This window comes from Neolamprologus brichardi, chromosome 7 (genome assembly GCF_056152115.1).
Source record: "Neolamprologus brichardi isolate AB-2024 chromosome 7, ASM5615211v1, whole genome shotgun sequence".
Classification (NCBI taxonomy): Eukaryota; Metazoa; Chordata; class Actinopteri; order Cichliformes; family Cichlidae; genus Neolamprologus; species Neolamprologus brichardi.
In genome coordinates this window covers 48,938,411-48,960,959 of record NC_142110.1, presented here as the reverse complement: position 1 = coordinate 48,960,959, position 22,549 = coordinate 48,938,411, and the positions used below count along the sequence as shown (strand labels likewise).

Here is a 22,549-nt window from a genome sequence, read left to right as displayed (position 1 = left end):
TTAGACTAAAAAATATGGTTTTTTTTATTTGAATAGCCACAGATTATGTCAGCTGTACCACAAACATTTTAGAAACAAAACCAAAAAAAAAAAAAACCCTCTCAGCACAGCCAACAACAACACCCCCGTTCTTCTTCAGGTAGGCATCATTGCACTCACACTTTATCCATGTTGATAAGCAGAAACAATACCAGGACACTTGTTGAAGTTAATCAGAGGAAAATATTACACCGTACAGATACTTGACAGTTATGCTTGCTCCTACAAAAACATTACCTCAGTCTCACCACCTCCGATTCTTATGTCATCAATGCCTTGCAAAAAAAAAAAAAAAAAGTCTAAAACTGGGTATTGCAGATTTGTCTTTCATATTCTCAGCCGATACTGTGAGTGTTACATTAACATATTCTATACAAGCGTCTGGTGTGAGTTACTAAATCGCCACGACTTCATTGTGTCAGAAAAAGAACACAGCCTACAGTGGTGTCACCTTCTCCTCCTTTATCTCTTTCCTCTGTTCCTCCTCTGCCTGTCATTATTGCAAAAGCAACTCAGTTGTCAAAGCCAGGCCTTTGTTTTCAGGATCACTTTCACCACCATTATCTTCCATCATAAAGAATATGGCTATATTCACACAGGTTCCTTTATCTTCCTACCTGCTGTAGGAAGCAGGTCTTGAAGAACAAAAGATGTAGTGCAAACGTTGTTGGTGTGAAGCCATCACTTCCCACCGCACATTTACAGGCATTAAAAGATAACGCAGGTTCGGATTTTAAGTCTCATAGTATTAGTATATCAAATTATTGCAGTGAGCTAACCAACAGGATACACTTGCTATTTACCAAAGAATATTTACATTTTAGTCGGCAATTTTCCCACGAGTCTTGTTTGCCAGCCCAAGCTCTGTGCATTTGAGCAATTTCAAACGGTGAATGAAGATATTCACTGAGATGTGTCCTGTTGAAATGACGGCACATTTGTTGACATGCCTAACAGACAAGATCCTGATGCAGCAGGATCAGCAGCGAGCGCTTTGTTTGCTCTTGCACTGAACTCTTGATTCAATGTGTCTAATTATGCTGGATAGAGAGGTCTGTGTTAGTTCTCCTGTTCTGTGCAAACACTGCTTAGCCCAGTTCAAACGCAGCTCAAATGAGCAGTGTACTTTAATGCTTGCAGGAAAGGTTAAGTTTACAGTGCTGTTTATAGATTTTCATGTTTTTTTTTTATGGGCTAAAAGTGACAGCAAGATAATTATTATGTGTTGTTTCTTGAAGAAACGTAGTAAAATGTTAAAAGGGATTTAATTCTAGTTGCCTATATTTCAAGCACACCACATAGCATTTGTTTCAGAATGATAACATATTTTGTATATTGAAGGCCCATTTAAGGATAAGCATTGCACGTTACCTTTGGCTTTGGTGTGTAGCATGGCTAGCTCTCAGAATTTTGGCCATGCATAAACTGCAGTGTGTTTGCAATACAGTGTAAACGTTCTAAATAATTATTAAAAATATTGTCCTAACATAATCATATTATTTTATAAATAATAAAATGATACATTTTGCAGAGCAGTGGGAACATTTGTTGCATGAAGGCTGGCCATAGACTGTATATAAAAGACAGGCATAGTCACTGTGGTCTCACTGATTTGTGGAGTGCCATTTTTTTAAGTTTTTTTGTTTGGTTCTTTGATGTAAACCAGACGTCATAATTTAGAAAGGGAACTGAGCATACCAGATGCTCATATAGTAGGGATCTGTCAGTGTCAGCCACGCCCTAAGGCAGGTCACGTGTACGTCACAGTTCACACTGATTCACGTCCGGCTTCTGTGCTCTCTCTTCGCAATCATTTTGAGTTGGGCAGTGTCACGTGGATCTATTTCTTTGTTCTTCATGAATAAAAAACAAAACAAAACGTACTTTTATATAGTGCTTAGACAGTCATTAGCCACCCAATCAAATCAGTTTAATCAAATGCTCCAGCCAATGAAATCATGAAAAATATTCCTGAGAGGGTGAGATGGTTGCAGGTCAGAATGAAATTTAAAAGAAGATGGCTGTAACTTAGCTTTTTATATACAGTGTCGTGTGTAACATGTTACAAAGTAAAGTCTTACTGTAATTACATTGCATTTTTCAGTAACACAGTAGTGTAACGTGTCACTGTAGTAATTCAGTAACTAGACTACATTTAATACTATGTCGTTACTTGTGTTGCAAGTGTTCTTTAGACATCTGTGTGCTGGGCGAAGAGGAAAAAAACACATCCTGCACAATCCTGCTAGAAGATTATAGCTATAGATTTATATTACCGGTGATGATATGACAGCGCATTTCAGGTCATTTGATCTATTAATAAATTAGTAACACAACAAGTAGTGCAACAAATTGCTTTCTCAAAATCAAGTAATATATTTCATTACTTTTAAGAAGAGTAACAAGTAATATTTAATACATTACCTTTTCTTGAGTAACAACTCAGATGCTGGTTATGTATGAAAAAGCTTTGTAACAGCTAGATTGTCTCATGGTAACTGCTAATTAAAGATATGTTAACTTGATTTGTGAGTGATTGATGGTTGGTGCTCCAAAAATTCCTCTTGAAGACACGTCGATAAGTAACAGGAGTATATCCTACCCACGGCATACTGTCTTTTCATCTATTTTAAATTAGACTCATTTATCTTAAACTATAATTTACAAATAATTTACAAAATGAAACCTGAGTCGGATTAAATACGATGTTTCATTAAGGATTAAGACCATGCACTGAATAAGAAGGTGTCTACTGAGATTATAAATCAGGTGAGCAGGATAAAATCTGACATATTTTTTAAAAACAGAAGAGCCGCCTGCAGGACTTTGGAAAGACAGCAGGGTGCAACATTGGATTTACTTGCTTCCATCATTTCCGTCATTTATATACAGGCTGTGTGAAGCAACTCAGTACTCAGTATGTCCAGGACTAGATAGTGCTTTCACTGCTTTACAGGTCTGTCCGAAAGCAAAGTATTCAAGACTCAGTATTGTCTGTGATTTATTTTTTGTGTTCAACAAAGCACTTTTTAATTACGTTTTTAAAGTGCTATACAAATGAAAGTTTGCATTATTAATTATTATTATTTCACAAACTATAAAGCTTCAGTGCCCAGTGTCATCATGCATTATTCTGAAGATGAAAAAAACGACCACAAAGTTGATTAATTTGGAAGAAAAGCACTCAGCATATTATTTGCTTTAACTGCGTGACACAAATTAGATATTTAATGGGGGATACGAAACGACTCCCTATGCGGTCCTTTACACAGAGCTCCCTATTTTACGGTGAGTGGGGAGTAGTGAGTGGCCGAATGATTTCCAACACAGGGTCCTTGTGTGATGTAACATAGCTAAACATAATGTTTACCCACAATAATTTGCATATTTACCTGTCATGGGATAGGCCACCGCTTTGGCACTACTCTGTGCCACTAAATAACAAATCCACAATTACGACGGGAAACAAACGCAGCAATGACAAACACAAATAGAGTTGTTGTTATTGGATAAATACGCCTAAAGCAGAGCTACCTGGTGTTTTTACAACTCAGGGTTAGCTAATGAAACGAGGCCCTAATATCACCTGCTCACGTCAGGTGACTCTCCAGTCGTTATTAACGAAAGTCTCAGGTATTCCCATGTCAGCCGTGTGCAGAATTTAGAACAACGCGGTTCTTCAACCACATTTCGCACGACTAACAAAAAGTAAGGAGAGTCACGGTTGCTATGAATACAAACAAACTTCTCTCTCCAATCTTTCGCTCTCCTCGCCTCTCCCTCCAGTCCCCTCCCCTCCTCCCCCCTCCGCTAATGTTTTGTTGCCGGGGCGACAGAGGCGGTTCCCTTCGCTCCAGTGATTTAAGACGAATACCTCTCACGCGCTTCCCTCAGTTCAGACTGCCGGTCCCTGCATGGCAACAGGAGCGAGGGATTCCCCCCCTGCCCCGTCGCCACAGTCTATCTTCCCGTTTAGCATCGTTTCAGCTTTAAAAATGCAGCAGCCCGGCAGCTTTTAACCCGTTCGCGGTGGCATGTCCTGGAACCAAAGTGTAATGCGCGACGCGGAGCAGAAACTTTAAAATCCGGGTGATATTCAAAGCAGTGCAGCCGCATCCTCAGGAGAATCTTTTCAAACGGGACTCCGCATATATATACATTTATATGTATATGTGTGCATATATAAACTCTAAGCGATGAGGTGTGGACCTGACAAACTTTTAATGACAACATCTGACTGACTAACATCTGCTTGTTGGACTACAAACAGCCTGCGCTCGCCCCTGGGATCAGCCCGCGAGGATTTACGTTATTTTTCTGTTTAAATTTCAGGCAGCCTCCAAATGACGTCGAGATGGCATTAGGTGGAACCCTTTTGCCCTCCATATCCACCTTTGCCAGCGGCCCCACTATCAAGAGTAAATCTATAGGAAACGCCAATTTAGTGAGTATCCTGTGGTCACTTCATATTATGCGCGCATGCCAAAAAAATAGCACTGTGTGGGGTAAAAAACAAAAATAAAAAAAGCATCAAAGAATTGGGTGCAGCGTATTTCTAGGGTGTTTGTTTTTCCAATGTGTCTCTCCCATGTTGTTACACTACAGCCAGGGCTTGACACCACGCTCCAATGGGGCGTGCACCAGTTTACACAGGCTGCTTTAGCGTGGAGACAGTGAGACATGCACGGGAAGCGCACATGGGTTACTGTATTGCTCCGTGGAGATCATCCAGCTCGATTAGCTTTCCAATTAAATGCAGTTCAAATTCAAAATATTGAAAGGAAGACTATTCTGAGCCTGATCATTAAAAAAAGGGCCCACTCTTTATTCACCAGATATACCTGTGCCTCTTCTCGTGGTTTCAGCTACAAATCAGTATTCTTGGGAAGTGCTTACAGCCAAGGACACTTTCTGCACCACACTCAGCTCTGTAGCTAAGCTGTCATAATAATCAGTCTCCATACTGCAGATCCAGGTTCCCTTCACTCTAAATTACCCTGTTTTATGGTTGTTTTCAAGCAGGACAGACAGGATAAAACCCTAGTGTGATTTTCTCGACTCTGTGCCTGTAAAAACAGCAACATGACACAAATGATCAAATTGTGCCAGCACACTCATAATTGCCTCTATAACTTTCCTGTAGAGATGGAAGGAGGAGTTGTCCCTTCTTAAGAGATCCAGCGTGCCAGACGAAAGCAGCTGCCCCGACCCAGACCATCCCACTGCCACCAGCATGTCCAAGAAAGACACAGAGCTGGACCTGGACTTAGACTATGACTTTATTTTGTCCAACTCTATTCTGCAGCAACAACAGCAACAACAGCAACAGCAGGAGGATGCCATGGCATGCACCTCTGCCCAGGGACTGTCTCCTTCCCCTGGGTCTTTCACCTCATCTTACCCTCTCCCTTCCCCTCAGGGAACTGCCAGCGAGCTGCTCTACACCATTCCAGACATCAACGATGTTTCGCCCTCTGGAGGCTTCGTGGCCGAGCTCATGAGACCCGAGCTGGATCCGGCTTACCTCCAACCCACGAGCCTCCATGGGAAGTTTGTAGTCAAGACAACAATGGACATGGGAGATTACAACCAAGGCATGAATGTTAGCAAGGCCTGTGTTAACGCTGTGTCAGACCCGACTCCCTCACGTGCCTCGACGACTTTCGCATGCCACAGGATAAAGCAGGAAAACCCCAGTAATTGCACCATCTCACAACCCATGGACCTACACCTGGCTGGAGTAAACTCCCACGGACGAGGAAGCCAGCAGCAGCAGCGCCCCAGCCACTTGGATCTTGGGTTCCATGGCAGAGGGCGCTCCATGACAAACAGCAGGTTATCCTCATCCTCTTCCCTCTCCCCGGACCACCCCCTGAGCCGGGAACACCAGGTGTTGGGCCATTCCCACTCTCAGATCCCTCTTCCTCCCCAGGGATACCACCATAGTTCGCCACCAGGATACACGTCCTACGCCCAGACATCATCCATGCAGTACCAAGGTTAGAGAGCATTTATTATAATAGAGAGTTCTTAAAACTTTGTTTTCTTAAAATCTGTCTAAGAACACAACTTATACAGAGTCAATGGTTTTAAACAAGCCACTGGTTCAAAGTGTTGCACTTAAAAGGATCTTGTCCTCGTAAAACTCTTTAAAAGTCTAGCCCGCATACAGAATTTGAATTTCTATATAATCTGTGTTGTTTGTTACTTTAAAACATTAAAACTAACCACTTCTCTGTTGTGGTGGGTTTTTTTTAATTAATTGTGGCACTGTGCAGTGTTTTGCAGAGAAGTATTAAAGCTTTTAGAATAGCAGCTTTATTTTGCACAAGCCTTTTATATGATTTAAGAGGGGCTGATGTTTTCTGAGGCCCTTCAAAGTTCGAGACAGAAGATACATTCTTTTTAAACAAATATTGAATTTTTATGCCTCTGTTATATCGGCTATAAGCCTACCCCACTGTTCAGTGATCTCTGATATAGTTATAAGTTTTCTCTCTTCATGTGGAGTATGATTAGGGACCATGATAACAGTTATTGTCACATCTGTATTTTGACTCCACAGAACCCCTCATGATATCTACTGGTGACTGCATGCCGGAGGAGCCAAAGCCTAAACGTGGTCGACGGTCCTGGCCGAGGAAGAGAGTGGCGACACACACGTGTGACTTTGTCGGCTGCGGGAAGACATACACAAAGAGCTCGCACCTTAAAGCGCACCACCGCACACACACAGGTATGCAGATGGATGTTTGACGCTTCTGGCGTCCGCTTACACTAGTGTTAGCTTTTAGCCTTAGCACACTCTCATTAGGCTTATTCTCTTATTTTCGTGATATTTTCCTTGTTGAACATCACTTGCTCATTATGGACAAACATGTTTGAATAGGGGCTGGAAGGGTGGGGGCTGGGAGGGGGACTTGTTTAGCAGGTGCAGTAAAACAGGTTGATACTGATCCCTTTTCAAATACAAACCCCAGGCCGGGTGGTTTGGCCTCTACACACTAGCTGTAGGACAGGATGGACCTCTTTTTCTCCTGAATGTGGGGAAGGCTGGGCCTTTTTTAACCTCAGGGCCAGTGCTAACCGCTCTGTGTGTATTGTGTTTCCATCAAAGGGGAGAAGCCTTACCACTGCGACTGGGAGGGCTGCGGCTGGAAGTTTGCGCGTTCGGATGAGCTCACCCGCCACTACAGGAAACACACAGGCCACCGGCCGTTCCAGTGCCAGAAATGCGACCGGGCGTTTTCAAGGTCAGATCACCTAGCTCTCCACATGAAGAGACACTTATGAGACTTGGATGGTCGGTGGATGAAGGCTCCAGTGGGCGGGGAAGGGGACATATATGTACGTTAGCAGAACCCTGAACAAACCTGTGACCTACAGTTTTTTTTTCTTTTAAACCGCGATTTGCCTTCAAACTGGCGTCAAGCAACAAGACAAGCTGTGGTGTTCATGGCAAGAAAAAACAAAAATGAAAGAGCGCTGGATCTTTAAGAGCCAAGAATTTCTCTCAAGACTGATCCCGTGCTCGCACGTTGTGCAGGTGACTCGACAAGACCTCTCAGCCAGGGTTGTAAACTTTTTTATGAAAGGGACCAAACTGGAATTTGTGTTATTTAACCGACAAAACTTGGAGGACCAGGTGCCAACTGTTTTTTGGGGTTTTTTCGAACTGGAAGTGTATTTTTGTCAGGGAAACCAGGAGCAACAGAAAAAACATCTCCAGAGGCCTTCTACCAGCAACATGTCTTCATAGGCCCTGTAAACGACACACTGTACAATGAAATACATATATATATTTATATACACATTTCACCTGCAATGCCATTGATTTCAGGTACAATGTTAATTTATACAGAATGGTGCTCAGTGACTCTGAAGGGGTTTTTTTGTAATAAAAGGTACCAAAGATTATGAAAATATACAAAAAGGGTGAAATGAAAAAGTGCCATATGGTTTTTGTGTTTCTTGGAAACCTCTCTTCCGCAATCTGACTTAAATCAGGTAAACACTTCATTTTTTTTAAAGGTGATGGCAATCTTCAACGCACTGCAGCTGCGAAGTGCAATAATTTATATGAGACGCTTGTATTTTTGTATTGAATGAATAACTCTGAACAAATATTTGTTTGTTTATAGCCAAAATATGTAATATAATCTTGAACTTTGTACATTTGTAAATAATAATTCTTTGTTATTGTTTTGTATTTTACATTATAATAAAATGTATTTGGTATAAGAAGAAAAATCTTTATGACCTTTATGCCATTTCATTGACAACCTTTGATATCTAAAGACATGAACAGTTGGCAGGATGAAAGACATTAGTCCTATAAAAAAAAAGTTTTACAGTAGGTTGAAAATTACGGCACTGACCTCTGTGGTAATGGTGAGATCACTCCAGGCGACCTAACACAATGTTGCTGTTAAAAAAGGTTTTCAAAAGAAAATTCACTCCTACAATGTCGCATTTCCATGGAGTTCTCTTTCTACCTGTCAGGCGGATGAATTGGGAGGACAACTGAGTTGGTGGCTGACATTCAAGGGTGACACCAAATCTGACACCGATGTGCACAATAGGAGTACAAGCACTCAGATATGCTGTGGTGAGATAGATGACCTGAGACTTACAGCACTGAAAAGAGCTCAGTAGAAAGGTGATGTTGCTGAGCCGTTAAGGCTTTATACCTATACTGTGCAGGCCTCACAGTGTGACAGTGTGAGAGAGATTTGGACTATAATAACTGTACTTATTTTTATGTATGTCAAATAAGTTTAAAATACAGATGGTGATCATTTTTAGATATTTAAATAGCCCTTCATTTTGACAGGGGAACTTAAAACTGTATTAAATCTACCACTGTATCTAACACTGGGTTTGCAACAGCTGTGTTATTTATCACTAAGTATTTGGATTTGTAGCGTGTTGACATTATAGCACCTTGCAAAGAATTTTATTAAATTTATCAAGAAAGAAAAAAGTAATTTACATCCTGATAAGAAAGAACAGGGTAAAACCATATAAGAACCCATGTATGAGTATTACTTGTGTATTTAGATGTTGACACATTTGCTGTATAGTTACATTTATTAAAGTGGCACTTGGCAGGTGGGTGAAGCCTGAGATCAGATGTTGTGGTGAGGCAGCGATAATAAAAAAAACCCATAGAGACTCACCTTAAATTAAATCCTGAGTGAATTTGTACTGTGGCCTCCATTGGATTTGTTTTCTTTGAGGATTACGTGATCACCTGAGTGGTGCTGCTGTGTCTCTGAGGTTTACTGCTCTTTGAGAGTGTACAACCTTTGAATAATACAAAATTTTTATTATAATTTTTTACAATATGAATTTATAAGATGATTCAAAACATCACATACTGATTATAGAGAAAAAAACATCCTATAGTTAGGACATTACAGCATTCTTTAGAGACTTAAGTACCAAAGCACAGGGATGACAAGGGGAAAAGAAGGATGTGTGTAAGACCATGTGGGTAGCATTGCTTTCCATTTGTTGTGAGTGGTAGCCCCCAGTCACACATCTTCAGGCTTGGAAGTTGGAAATATATTGTGGTCTATGTTGCCCCCTATAGGTTTATTTGGTTCAAGCACAGCACAATCCCTTCAGAATCTCCCTTTTAATTAAGAATTACACTTCGTAAACCAGACGGCTATAATTGCAGGTGTCATTTGTAGTGCTTGTTGCCACAGAAAGAATATGCTAATTTCCAATGTCTTTTAATTCAGCATTTTAATGACTTAAGGGTCAGACGGATTGTGGATTTCTTGTGTGTGTGTGTTTATTTATTAATTTTTTTACATAAAGATGTAAAAGTGAGTATACACATTTATTATCAGCAAAAAAAAAAAAAGCCTTGTATTACTTCTCCCAAAGCTTTGACCCTCCTTATACAGTGCTCTGAAAAATCATCTCCCCCAAATGTGGTACAACTGGTTATTAGGCGTTTTCCTACACCAGGCCTGGCAAGTTTGGGTACATTAACATTTTCACATTAATAAATGAAAAACTGGATTTTGTATTTATTCAAGTTACCTCTGATATTACATTTGTTTGATTATTTGAAAATTAAAAAAAAAAAAAAAAAAAAAAAAAAGTTTGGTGTACCCTGGTGGGACAGGCTCCAGATCCACCTCCGAAACACAACACTAACTCAGATACGCAGTTAATCGTGGCGTTTTTTTCATGCTGATAAACAAAGATGAATTAAAAAAAAAACAAAAAAACTCCACGTTGCTTGTGTTGAACACTTTAATTTTTCAAATCTCCATTTTAAGTCAACTCCAAAAATCAAATAAGAGTGCATGAATACTGTCAGAACCTTTCAGATGAACCCAGAACTCATCTCACATAACAGAAAAAAACTTAGCATAAAACATACTGGTCTTAAGTATAACAAATAATAATAAACAGATTATTTCTGATGCAAAATTATTGTACTTTAATTTTTACTTCATTTTTAACCAATAAACAAAATCCTCCCCTCGTACAGCAGCCACCAGCTGATAAAGATCCAGTGTTACAAAGAAAGTAGAATGTGGAAGTGGTGAATAAAATAGTTTTTTTGGAAACTAAAAGGCTTATTGTGCACATTTATCAAAAAAATCTGCAATCAAAACATAGAGAAAGTGGTATGAAAATAATCGAAATGAAGATGGCTTGTTTAATCCTCATCAAAGTTCTGTTGTAAAAGGAAGTTGGCAGCCAAGTTCTCATTCTTCTCACAAGCAAAGTAGGCTTGTATAACAAGTCCCTCTGGAAATCCTAAGGCTTTTAGCTGGAATCAGAGAGTCATAGCTTAAAGTTAGTCAATCAATACGTTAATACATACTCCCCAGTCAGTAATATCCCTTCATTTGACATTTTGTTGAGTAAATGTTGCACAAATGTGACATGTAAGGGAAACTGGTTCACATAGATACTCCACCACGTTTGGTAAAGGAGCCTTGAGCTTTGCAATTATGGAAAATGTGTCATGTGTCAGCCATGTGTCGTTCTCCTCACCCTCTCAATGGCCTCCTTCTCCTGTGGTGTGACCTGGATATAGTTCATTTGATTTCCGCCGCCGCCGCCACCACCACCACCACCTCCTCCTCCACTGCTGCCAACTCCTGGCACTGGCTCTGGGACGGGTTCATTTAACATCTGAATGAACTGCTCTTGGTGGCTGCTGATCTCCTAGGGTGGTAGATAAAAAGAAGACTCCATAGCAATGGAAACTCTCTACTGCAGAAATAAATAATACATTAAAAATAAAGACTACAAATGATAAATTTATAATTAGAAAAAATAGGTAATTAGGTATAGTAGTTTCCTAGAGTCACAAGACTCGCAAACACCAAGGGTCTAAAAGGTTTATTTGCACAAAGCAGCTGGAATCTCATGAATGCGCTGTGCAGTCACACAACTCAACACAACATGAAGCCATAAAGTTTCACTTCTAAAATAAACAAATTCAAAAAAATACATATTTTCTGATTTAAAGTCAATTTGTCTGAGCTCCCCTTATAAGTAGTCTCCTCATGGCAGCACTCCACTACTTCCAGTGCTTTTGCTACTACAGCCCGTGTCACAGTTTAGGTGGTTTGAGTTTAATGTTCTTCCTCAGACACCCCTTTATGCTACAGCAGAGCTGTATGTTTATAGTTTATAGTTAGAGACAAATTCATGCCGTAAGCTCCTTGTTGCATTCTTAACTCGATGAACTGACTCAGACCTTGGTCATCCATGGTGAAGTGGTGCAAGTAATCAGATTTGGAGTCCTAGGACGCGTACTAAAAACAGAAACTACTCTGGAAACGGTCCAGAGGTGCCTAAGGAGACAACCTGGAAGGGGAGACGATCACTCTACAATTTGCTCTCAATGTAGAACAATTTTGATATAATTTTTTTTTCTAATCTTATGGTTAAACTTGTTAATATGCCAAGTTAGGAATAAACTGATCTGATATATGGATAGTATATCAGACTATTCCCCACTCAAAAAGCCAGATTAGATATGCTCACAACAGGCTGAAGCAATTCTTCATTTCTGTGTTCCTTGCCAACTGTGAGTCAGCAGCAGTGTAACAGTTGCTGGCAGGAGTGCTAACAGTATAGCAGAAGCTAACAGCAAAGTGTGAGCAGAGGTATTTCACATCTGCCATAACTGAAAATCTCCAGTCATGGTGCTTTTCAAATTCCCATTATGTAAGCTTGAAGACTCATCTTCTTCAACTTATACGATTTCGGTTTCACTGTAAAGATGTGCACTTGTGATAGTGATTCCCAACTAGCAAAAAGAAAGTAATGCAAATACACACATTTGAACCGAGCAACGCAAAAAAAAAAAAGAAGTTAAAAATACCACTTCACTAAATTAGAATTATTTCATTAAATTATTTGTTGTAACGCTTAAATTCAGTCTGATGCTTCCTCAAATATAAGAGAGTAATTCACTGAGACCCTCCTTCAGAGTAAGGGATATGGCTTATCAACTTAACACTGATATCAGACCATCCAAAGGGAAGGTGTATTCTATTCTATCCAAACTGGAAAAACAGTTAACCTTGCATTGAGTAAGTAGAAGTATGAACTGGTCAAGTCACCTGTTAAGTGAAATATGACTTTTTAACCCCTTAATTATATTAAATAAGAATTATGTTAAAAGCCTTTACTATATCCATGTTTCCAACAACATTTCTATTTTTTGACACATAAGGCTCTGTCCTGTCACCTGCAGCAGCTCTGGATTTTCCCTGCCGATCTCTTGCAGCAGGGCGGGAAGAAGGGCTGCGTTCTGCTGGATCAGCTGTCGCATCACCTGGAATTGGGGCTGATTTCTTAGGAAGTTCAGTGGATTGCCTACAAGTATGAGTCACACAGCGCAGGCAAAAAAATTTAAAGAAAAAAGACACAAAGACAAGGGAAAAAAAAGAGCCACAGGAAGAAGAACAAAGAAAAACATTTGTTCATTGAAGCTGCAGAACAATATAAGGCCATTTACCTCCCCCAGCACTTGGTGAAGACCTAGTATTGGCAGGAGCACTAGCATTGCCTGCAGGTGCAGCTGGAGCTCCACTCGCTGGAGGCGCCGCTGCATCACGACCTGATGCATTACCCTGATTTCTGCTTGGGATACCCTGTGGGGAAATTGATGACATACACCTGTTTGTTTGCTATGACACAGTTACTGAATATACAATACTCTGTTAAAATTTTCACTGCTCTTACTGTGAGGAGGTATTCCATAGCTCTGTCGGGGTTGTTAAAGCTTGCTCTCAGAGCAGCCACCACCTGCTCCCTCTCGTAGCCCATGAGCATCATCTCATTCACCATGGCATCATATGAAGAGCCTGTCACTGTACGGATACAAACACAAATACGGAACATTTCATTATTACAAACTGAAAGTCAGGTTTTGCTTTAGTACTTCATTAGCCACTTCTAGAGGAATGTAGTAAACTTAGGAACTTCTGCTCAATGGTGCAACATTGTAATGACCCAATATCTGCATATATGTTCGGTTTCAACAGGGACATGGGCTGTGCAATATGACCAAAATCTCATATCCTGATAGAAGACATCTATCGTCCTGATAACAATATAAAAATCACAAAAATTTAACATTTTAAATTCTGTGAATCTCGGGCAGCTCATGAAACGATACATTTTTAGACATGAGTTGTAACAGCCGCCGTTTTCTTTGTGAGTATTTATTACACGGCGTGCTGCGGGAAAAAGCCTGTTCTAACGTTGGAGTCTAAGGTTTATTTTTTAGCACCTGGCGACTCTTTTTTACTTCTCATCCGTAAATACTCTGCATACTCTTTCACATGAATTCGTTTATTTTGAAAAGTCTCAACAGTATCTTGAACTTTATTGTGAAAGGTTTACGTGGAAAATAAAAAAGTGGACATGCGATGGTTTTACCGTCGTTGTTGCTAACGACAACGCATAAAAACAGGCGCTTGTCCGTCCGTAGTGTGGTTATATTAAATATAAGAGAAAGAGAGAACTTTAAGAAATTAATATAGCCACTACAGTGACCATCAAAACGGTGAAAAAATATTGCCGTAAACAGTTTATTTTGTGACACCACAAAACAAACAATAGCGTAAAATGAAACGATAGATGTTTTTATATCGTTATCCGATATATATTGTTATATCAAACAGCCCTACTTTAGCCATTATAAAATCTTTCCCCTCAAATACAACAAGAACAAATAGCAATCCAACAACAATTGAACGCAATAGAATACTAAACCTCACAAAAACAAGCTTACCTAGATTTGAAACTGCTTCACTGATTAAGTTTGCTGAATCCCCAGAGCGTCTGTAACAGAAGGAGACCTTGGATTAGGTCTAAAAGTCGTTTCTCAAAGCCACACGCTGAACAGTTAAAGAGAAGCATCAGCCCGTCTTTACCCGACAGAAGTGGAAGATGCTTCAGTTGTTGAAGGCTGGCTCTCCTCTGGTTTGTCGTCTGCAGAAGATTGCTCTGCTGGTTTGTCTGAAGTGGATGATGAATCAGACTGTGCTGCTGGAGCTGTAGTGCTGGGAGCTGGCACTGCTGTTGAAGGCTGTGAGGCAGCGGGGGCTTTTTTAGGCTGCAAAACAAATTTGTAGTTTTTTTTTCTCTTTTAGTTGTAATCAAAATGGTAAATTTGGGCTGCATTTTACTTAAGGCTGCTCTCTGCTGGATCAGCTGTCGCATCACATGGAATTGGGACTGGTTCCTTAGGAAGCTCAGTGGGCTCCTATGGGTCAGACAGTGTGTGGAGTATGTGACTATGTGAATCCTTAGAAGGCCCAAAACTTCACTATTGATGTAGGTATTTGGGCAGTGCTCGCAAAATTTCAAAATCCCTGGTAGCCCTTCGGGCAGGGACTCTTCAGTTTTTGGTAGCCCAAATAAAAAAGAGCAATTTTTTGATTGATGTTTTGTTTCCTGTTTTGTTTCCTTTACAATATTATACATTAAAGTATAATATTGTAAAGGAAACAAAACATTAATCAAAAAAATGTTGAAACACAAATTACAACATTGTATAAAAATTACAATCATCAACTCAAATACTTGGTTCTAATTGAACAGAAATGTCTATGATCTTGTAAGAACTGTGTAGGACATGAATCAGTCTGTGTCAGATCCTGAATTTGAAATTTCCACTGAAGTCACGGGTAAGAGGCAAGTGGAACCAAGATCTAGGCCATTTGCCAAAAAGTTTGCAAAGACTGCTAAATTTTGCCAGTGGTAGTTCACTCTTTGCAACATAGTACGCTGTTTTAAACTGATTTTCAGGTTTATTTTTAGTATGTTATTTGCATTTGGTGTTTGTTCTGGGAAAGATATTGCAGACTGAGCAATAATGCATTTCTTGCATTTCTCATGGGTTCTAATGGGGGCCTTTCTTAAAATTACTGGTCCCAGTAACAAAGGCGCTTGTCGACTCAGAAATCGAGGGAAAACCAACAATACACCTTGCAGAACATTATGTTATTTACACGGGTGCACATAAGTGGTCCGCATGTGCGCATTCGCTGTCAAAATAAAAGACGCGCACCAGATAAGAAGTTGCAACGCGCGTTTGCCTCCATATAAAAGGCACTGTTTTTGTCTGCTAGAGTGGCATTTTTAAGGCACATTCTGCACCACATCTCTGTGCGTTCATCATTTGTTTGAAGCCAGCTCACCACTGCAACCACTTTTCCGAGAATACGTGCTTTTGTGGTTCGGACTCCTGACATTTCTTTGGAGGTGGAGGAAAACCAAAGTAATTGCTTAAAGGAGCTTCTTCGACATTTTTGAGAGTTCTAAACAAATGTCTGTCCTCCTCCAGAAAATCTTATGTACGCAAACACGCGTTGCAACTTCTTATCTTGTGCGCGTTTTTTATTTTGACAGCGAATGCGCACCTGTGGACCACTTATGTGCACCACTGGTTATTTAGCTCGTCATATTGCAGCCACAGAAATTCTTTTGTCCATGAAACCATAAAGCTGCACTTTCTTTTTGCCTTGTAGTCTGATTTGTCATAACTTTTCCGTTTTGTGGTAAGCTTTTCTTTGGCTGTCACTTCTTCACCCTGACCTGTCTTATTTGGCTCAGCAGAACTAAAATATATATCCTGCTGCTTTTACACACGCACTCACATAATGCTCAGCGATTCTCTGCGCGATCAACCTCTCACATGTTTAAGCTTGCTGTGGGAGATTTCACTTGTCATGTTTGCATAGTAAGCTAACGATTGATAAGACGATGTCAGAGGAATTGGTGCGCAAATTATCGTCACTCACCAATCAGTGCTGTCGCTCTCTATACACAGTTCGCGCGATTGCAAAGTGAAAGCAAAAAACAAGCGCAAATTCAAACGCGATTTCAATATGTCACATATTGACAGTGACTCATCGATGCCAATGACATAATTACCCAGCTACATTTCCGAAAGAATGCAAAAGCATTGACATATATTTTTCCTTCCTACGATAGCCCGACGGGCAGGACAGAGATAGATTTTGGTAGCCTGACTGGAAAAAAAATTGCTAGCCCAACGTCCGATTTAGCGATTTTGCGAGCCCTGTTGGGACAGCCCTCATTTTTTAATACCTTAAACCTATATATTCTAGATACATAAGCAACATTTGTGGCACTGCAGTCGCTCCTCTCTCATGATCAGCATTTTACCTCATGGATCTTCAACTTGGAACTACACCATTCTCTAAAGTATAAAACTGTAAAAGCACCTGCTCATCTGCCCACACAAGAGTACCAATCAACCTTCCATGTGAACATTTTTCAAAGCTTTAAAACTGACTTGTCTTTTCCAAACTGCAAAATAATTCCCTGTTTCTGGGATTTAAAAAAAAACAACATCTTATCATATCTCACATTAAAACAAGTGCAAATTTACTCATGGGCTACTTTAAAGGCAATAGTTACTGTCATCATTTGCTCTACCATTATATCTGTCCTTGTTGTGTTGTAGTTGTGCTTTTAGCAAAAAGCCCAAAACAACAACAACATGTTTTAAATACACAAAGACATTGCCTTCATTTTCTGTGGCTTACAACTCAGCCTCAAACATGAATCAGAGCCCAAGTAATTGTGCTACTTTTACATTACTCATCATTAGGAGGAACTGATTTTCATTACCTTTGTTGGGCCTACTTTTGCTCTGGACTGTGCAATCTATTTCATTTGTGGTGGCTGTATTCCTCAGGACTCCAGTGTGAAGTTTGTGAAGTGATGTAGAAGAGGGGGTTCTGATATTTAGGGCAATATTTGGCTTCCTGTTATCAGTATTTTTCCTAGACTACTCTGCACTGCTGAGCAAATAAGATTAGAGGCCTACAGACACACAGTGTAAACTGCACATTCGCTGCGAAACAGGGAGCACAGGAGTGGAGAGAGAAAGAGTACAGTAGCTCACATAAAGCTCACAACTCTATTGTGTAGCACAATAGAGTTAAAAAACAAACAAACAAAAAACAGACACCCCCCCCCCTCAATTTTTTTTTTTTTTTTTTTTTTTTTTTATAAATCGTAAATAAGTAATTCTTGTACATTTTGAGGAAAATCCCTGCTTGGAACAACTAATTTTCCATGCAGTGGAATAGATAGCAGAGCTAAACAGTGACCTTCTCTCTATACTGTACTGATCATGCTGTGAGCACTTGTTCCTGTGCAGAAGAGGATATTTGGTTGGAAATGCCGAATCATAGTTGAGTAAGAGCTTGTACTCATAATATACAAGGACATGGTGTTCTACAGAAACATCACAAGATGTACTTGACAAAGAAAACCTGCAATTTACTAAAACTATTCCTAATTCCCAAACCTTTGTCACCATGACGACCACAAAGTTCTTCTCGTCGATTTTGTATTCTTTGAGCGGTGAGTCATCGCTGAGGATTTTTCCTGTAACACACACAAAAAAAAAAGTCAAAACTTCGGGGAATTCCCTCCCTTAACCTCAACAACAGATACTATCAAACTATATCAGTAAACAGATGAATCATCTGAATTTATCATCACAACTTGTTCTTCATAATATGATTTGCTACACGGCTTTTGTTTTGTACTTTATGTATGTTGGAGAATTTTTTAGCAGGTCAAAGAAAACCCTGAGGTCTAAATGGCAATACAGTATTGTTATATAGACAAAGCTTCTAAAGTACAATGAGCCCCCGATGGTTTTCAAAAACACAAAAGCTCAGTTGCGTCACTTAAGTTTTGAGGGAGACAAAAATCTATATTTTTAATGCAGCTTTTCCCTCTATTGCACTTTTTGAAATATAGACACTAGCAAAAATTATTTAAACAAAGGAAAATTAGCATTTTTGGTGACTTCAATTGCAACAGGTTCCCTGAATATACTTTATTAAGGCCTCAGTCACATAGCCCTAGAGCCTAGTCAGCCCAACAAAGGGTTGGCCAGTAACCCTGGAAACCCTTTGAAGGCCAGGAAAAAAATATGTATTCATTCACTGGTTGACGAGCGGTTGCTGACTGTCACTGGATGAAATCCGTAGCAAAGAGGGTGCTGCACCCTCGTTATTCTTTTGTTTGCTAGCCGACTATCATGGTTGCCAAAAGCTTACATGGAAGATACCAAGTTGTCCGCAAACACTTGATTGTGCAACGCAAGTTAGAAACAGAACATTCACCTAGGGCTGGGCGATATGGCCTAAAATTCATATTGCGATATAATTTGAAGCATGTGTGGTAACGATATATATCGCGATATATTCTTTTCTTCTGTATAACGTATTTTCCACACTATAAGGCACACTTAAAATCCTTTAATTTTCTCAAAAATTGAGAGTGTGCTTTATGTATGAATTCTGGTTGTGCTTACTGACCTTGAACTGATTTTGGCGTGCAGAAATCTGTTAAAAAATGTTTTAGTACAACTTTGGTAAGCCGCACTGCTTGATGGATTGTCAGAGCATTACGGCTGCCGTAGTGAGGAGCTTCGCGGAGTAATCTGGGTCCAAAACTCTGTCCATTTCAGGTCCCAAAGTCAAACGAACACTGAGAGTTAAAAACGGTCTAAATTCTTTCATCTTTAATAAAATCATCAGCGTTGCTGCTTTACCAGGTGTAACAATTAAGTTTAACATCTATGCATCCATGAAAACAGAAGTTATTAAATTTAACGGTGTTAGAAGTTAACAGAAAGTTAGCTCGCTAGTTTCCACCTAAACATTTCATACCATGTTCTGACTGAGAGATTTTTGAAACTAATTAAAACGTACTGCTCTGCTACCACTTCCAACATAAATGAAGACAGAAAACTAAACAGCAGTGACGTTTGTAGGGTTACTGCAGTTGGACTACCTGGTATATAATGTTGTGCTACGTGATTGCTAGTGACACAGCTATGTTAGCATAACATTAGCACAGTGAAGCTGGAGGATGAACGTCAACTTTTCTTCCACTCGATAAAAGTTAACATGAGGGATTCTGGTGGTCAGGGACAAATGCAATCGCATAGCAGGATGCTATACACGGGGAAAACTTCAGTCAGGAGAACAACTGAGATTATTCATCCACAATACAAGGTTAGTTATTAATATACTGCAACAACATGGGAACAGAGCAGCTGCGAGAGAATTCAACATTAATAAATCAATGTTACGGAAGTGGAGGAAGCACAGTTTTCTTTCCCCATATTTCAAAAGTGCTTCATCTCTTTGCTATTACTGTCGGCATAATTTGCAGATGATAATGGTTGTAGCAGCCACTGCGATGCTTTCGACCAAAACAGGCGCAGCTTGATGACATCATCAAAATGCGGTAGAGCGGTATAGTTAAAATCTCTATCGTTGGGCAAAATTATATCGTTTCTATCATATATCGTTTATATCGCCCACCCCTACATTCACCTTCAAAGTAAAAGCAGTGCTTTATTGCAACTCCAACATGTTTCAAAAGAAACAACCTTTAGTTTGAAGGTGAATGTTTTGTTTACAGTTCGCACAGCTTCTTTAACACACAGCTTGTACATCAAGTGTATTTGCAGACAAGTTGTTGTCTTCCATATTAACTACAAGCAAACGCAGCAGTCTGACAAGACATGACTGATGTAAAGACCAGGTTACAGATGTGTTCACGCACACTGAAGATGTGTGAGTTAATCCTATTATAGTATTTACAAGCCCATTTGAAGGTTGTCTAGAGGACTTGATTTCACATGAGTAGTTGCCTGGGGGTCTACGTATAGTGGAAGTACAGGCCCTCTACGACTCAATTCAAAATGCCAACATTGATGCTAAGGGCAATTTCCCTCCACGAGTTGTTGCACGTGTGACCATCTTTGCATTATTTCAAAGGGAAATTGTACAGATGTGGGTACTATGGATGGATAAATTGGTTCTTTACCAAAATGGATACATTTAGTGTTCATTCTGCCCTGGTCCCCTTGTGATGCTGTGATTGCCCAACTGTTTTTAATGATTTGCTCATCACCAGACACAGTCAGGCATGTAGACATCCGCACAGACCCTCAACTCTCACTCACAGTGTGACAATGAAACGTCGCGAGGACCTGAGCGAACCCTGAGACTATAATAAAGGCTTTAGTGTCTAAAGTTCAAATGTTTTTGAGGGCAGCACTGAATACCTTTTTGTGACCAATTCCATATAGCCACTACTAGTAACTTCCTGCAACCACTTGACAGCTGGTCGGGGAATCTACATTTTTCCTAGCAACAGGGGATAACCAGTGGGTCCCTGACAGCAGGTTGCTAACTGGTCATTAGGTCTGTGTGACTAGAGCCTAAAATACCAATAATGGTTTAAAAGCATAGATACAAAAAGCAACAAAAATTGGGACAACTTCAGTCAGTTCAACGGCTCTGCAATGGTCGTCTTTCATTGAACTGTAAACCTACAAAAAAAGCCCTAGCCTACAACTCAAAAATACAAATAAAAAATCAGCTCCTGCATATATAGCAACACTACTGAGACCTTATAACAGCTGTCAACCTCTTCGATAATCTGATCAGGGTCTTTTAACAGTTCCCCACCCTCATTTTAAATCTCAAGGTGATCATACTTTTGAGGCTGTAGCTCCTAAATTCTGGACCAGTGTAGTTTAAACGACTGTTAGTGTTTTCTTAAACGTTCACTCATGTTTCATTATGCGTTTATTGGAGTTGTGTGTATGTAGGACTGAATGTAAGCCAATGTTGGCATGTTTGACGCTTATCTTTAATGTGTGATTTTATCCAAACTTTGAAGCACTTTGTAACTGTGTGCTTAAAAAAGGCTATAAGAATAAAGTAATTTTTAAAAAATTAATATTTCCTTGAAGAAAGAAAGAAGTTAAGAAGACACAAGAGCATATACCATACCAGCATAAATCAGTTTCTGTCCGGCAACTGAAAAAATTTCCTTCCCCTTTTCCTGCTCAATCCTCTCTTTCAATGTCCTCACCTGTGAAATAAACATATGCACTTTTACTTCATATTTTCATCCCTTACCAACAAAACCATTAAGATGTTTTACTGGCACCATTTTCTCAAGCCCTGCAACGCTAACAGGAGTAAAAGTCCAAAGTGTGACCCAACTGTGTCAGCTGTGTCATCGGTGATTATGCAAAACCATACATTTAAAAGCAGTGCAACGCTAACTATAATCTGGCGACTAATATCCATACAAGCACATCGAAAGTAAAAGTTAAAAGTGTCTGCACTAAAGTTAATCCTATTATAATGAGATGTAATGAGATGTGCTGTAGCCAGCCGGCCTTCAGTAGCCGACGGTTAAAGCTAACGCTAGCTCAAAGATTTATATCGTTGGCCAAAGACAAAAGGGAGTTTATACAAGCTTAATAACAAGTATAAAATGTTTTAATGACTTTAAATAATGCTACTTTCTCTAAATGGCACAAATGTTTTCTTGTTTTACCTTAACCCAAATGTTCCAATTATAATAAGTTTTACAAGCTAACATAAAAAGACTGAGAAACACTAAAATGGTAAGGTTCAAGCTAACCTGTCAACCCCACCCCGCCCCCCGTAGCACTCACATTTGGAGCCTTAAGTGGGCTACGGCTAAATGCTGACAACAAAAACAATTTCCTGATTGGTTTTTAAAAATAATGCGCATCTGCATTAAGCCGAACTTCTAATGCACGTCAGACGCATCCAAAAAGAATCTTACGTTATAACCCAGACTTGCCTATAAAACGCCAAAACTGGAAATGGTCAAAACAAATCATGTCGATTTCAGGACATACTCAACTCCCATTCCACTCCCCTGTCACAAAATGCATGATTATTAACTCTCACCGTCTCCTCTTCATCGATGTCGATTTTGAAAGTCTGCTGCTGTAAGGTCTTCAAAGTTATTAGCATTTTGTCGGTGGAGTTTTATTATTCCTGCGTCCGGTTTAAACGCTTTAAATCCAACTTGCACGAGTCTTTACTGTTTTCGTTAAATCATCGTAAACTGTCAGCCGCCATGACGTATCGCTTTTCTTCTTCTATGTTAAATACTT

General features: G+C 39.8%; 2 protein-coding genes across 2 annotated transcripts; one reads left to right on the top strand and one right to left on the bottom strand.

The window, feature by feature from the left end:
- Positions 1 to 3,925: 3,925 nt before the first annotated feature.
- On the top strand, positions 3,926 to 8,289 carry klf4 (Kruppel like factor 4). Its single transcript, XM_006789018.3, has 5 exons — positions 3,926 to 4,240; positions 4,372 to 4,483; positions 5,183 to 6,038; positions 6,605 to 6,775; positions 7,157 to 8,289. The coding sequence occupies exons 1-5, from the start codon at positions 4,236 to 4,238 to the stop codon at positions 7,330 to 7,332; spliced, it is 1,320 nt and encodes a 439-aa protein (XP_006789081.2). The 5' UTR covers positions 3,926 to 4,235; the 3' UTR covers positions 7,333 to 8,289.
- Positions 8,290 to 10,293: 2,004 nt separating this feature from the next.
- rad23b (RAD23 homolog B, nucleotide excision repair protein) lies at positions 10,294 to 22,549 on the bottom strand. The gene is made up of 10 exons (XM_006789015.3): positions 22,341 to 22,549; positions 21,402 to 21,483; positions 17,882 to 17,961; positions 14,469 to 14,650; positions 14,327 to 14,376; positions 13,273 to 13,400; positions 13,046 to 13,181; positions 12,776 to 12,903; positions 11,065 to 11,238; positions 10,294 to 10,837 (listed from the first exon to the last, which is right to left on the bottom strand). The coding sequence occupies exons 1-10, from the start codon at positions 22,404 to 22,406 to the stop codon at positions 10,724 to 10,726; spliced, it is 1,140 nt and encodes a 379-aa protein (XP_006789078.1). The 5' UTR covers positions 22,407 to 22,549; the 3' UTR covers positions 10,294 to 10,723.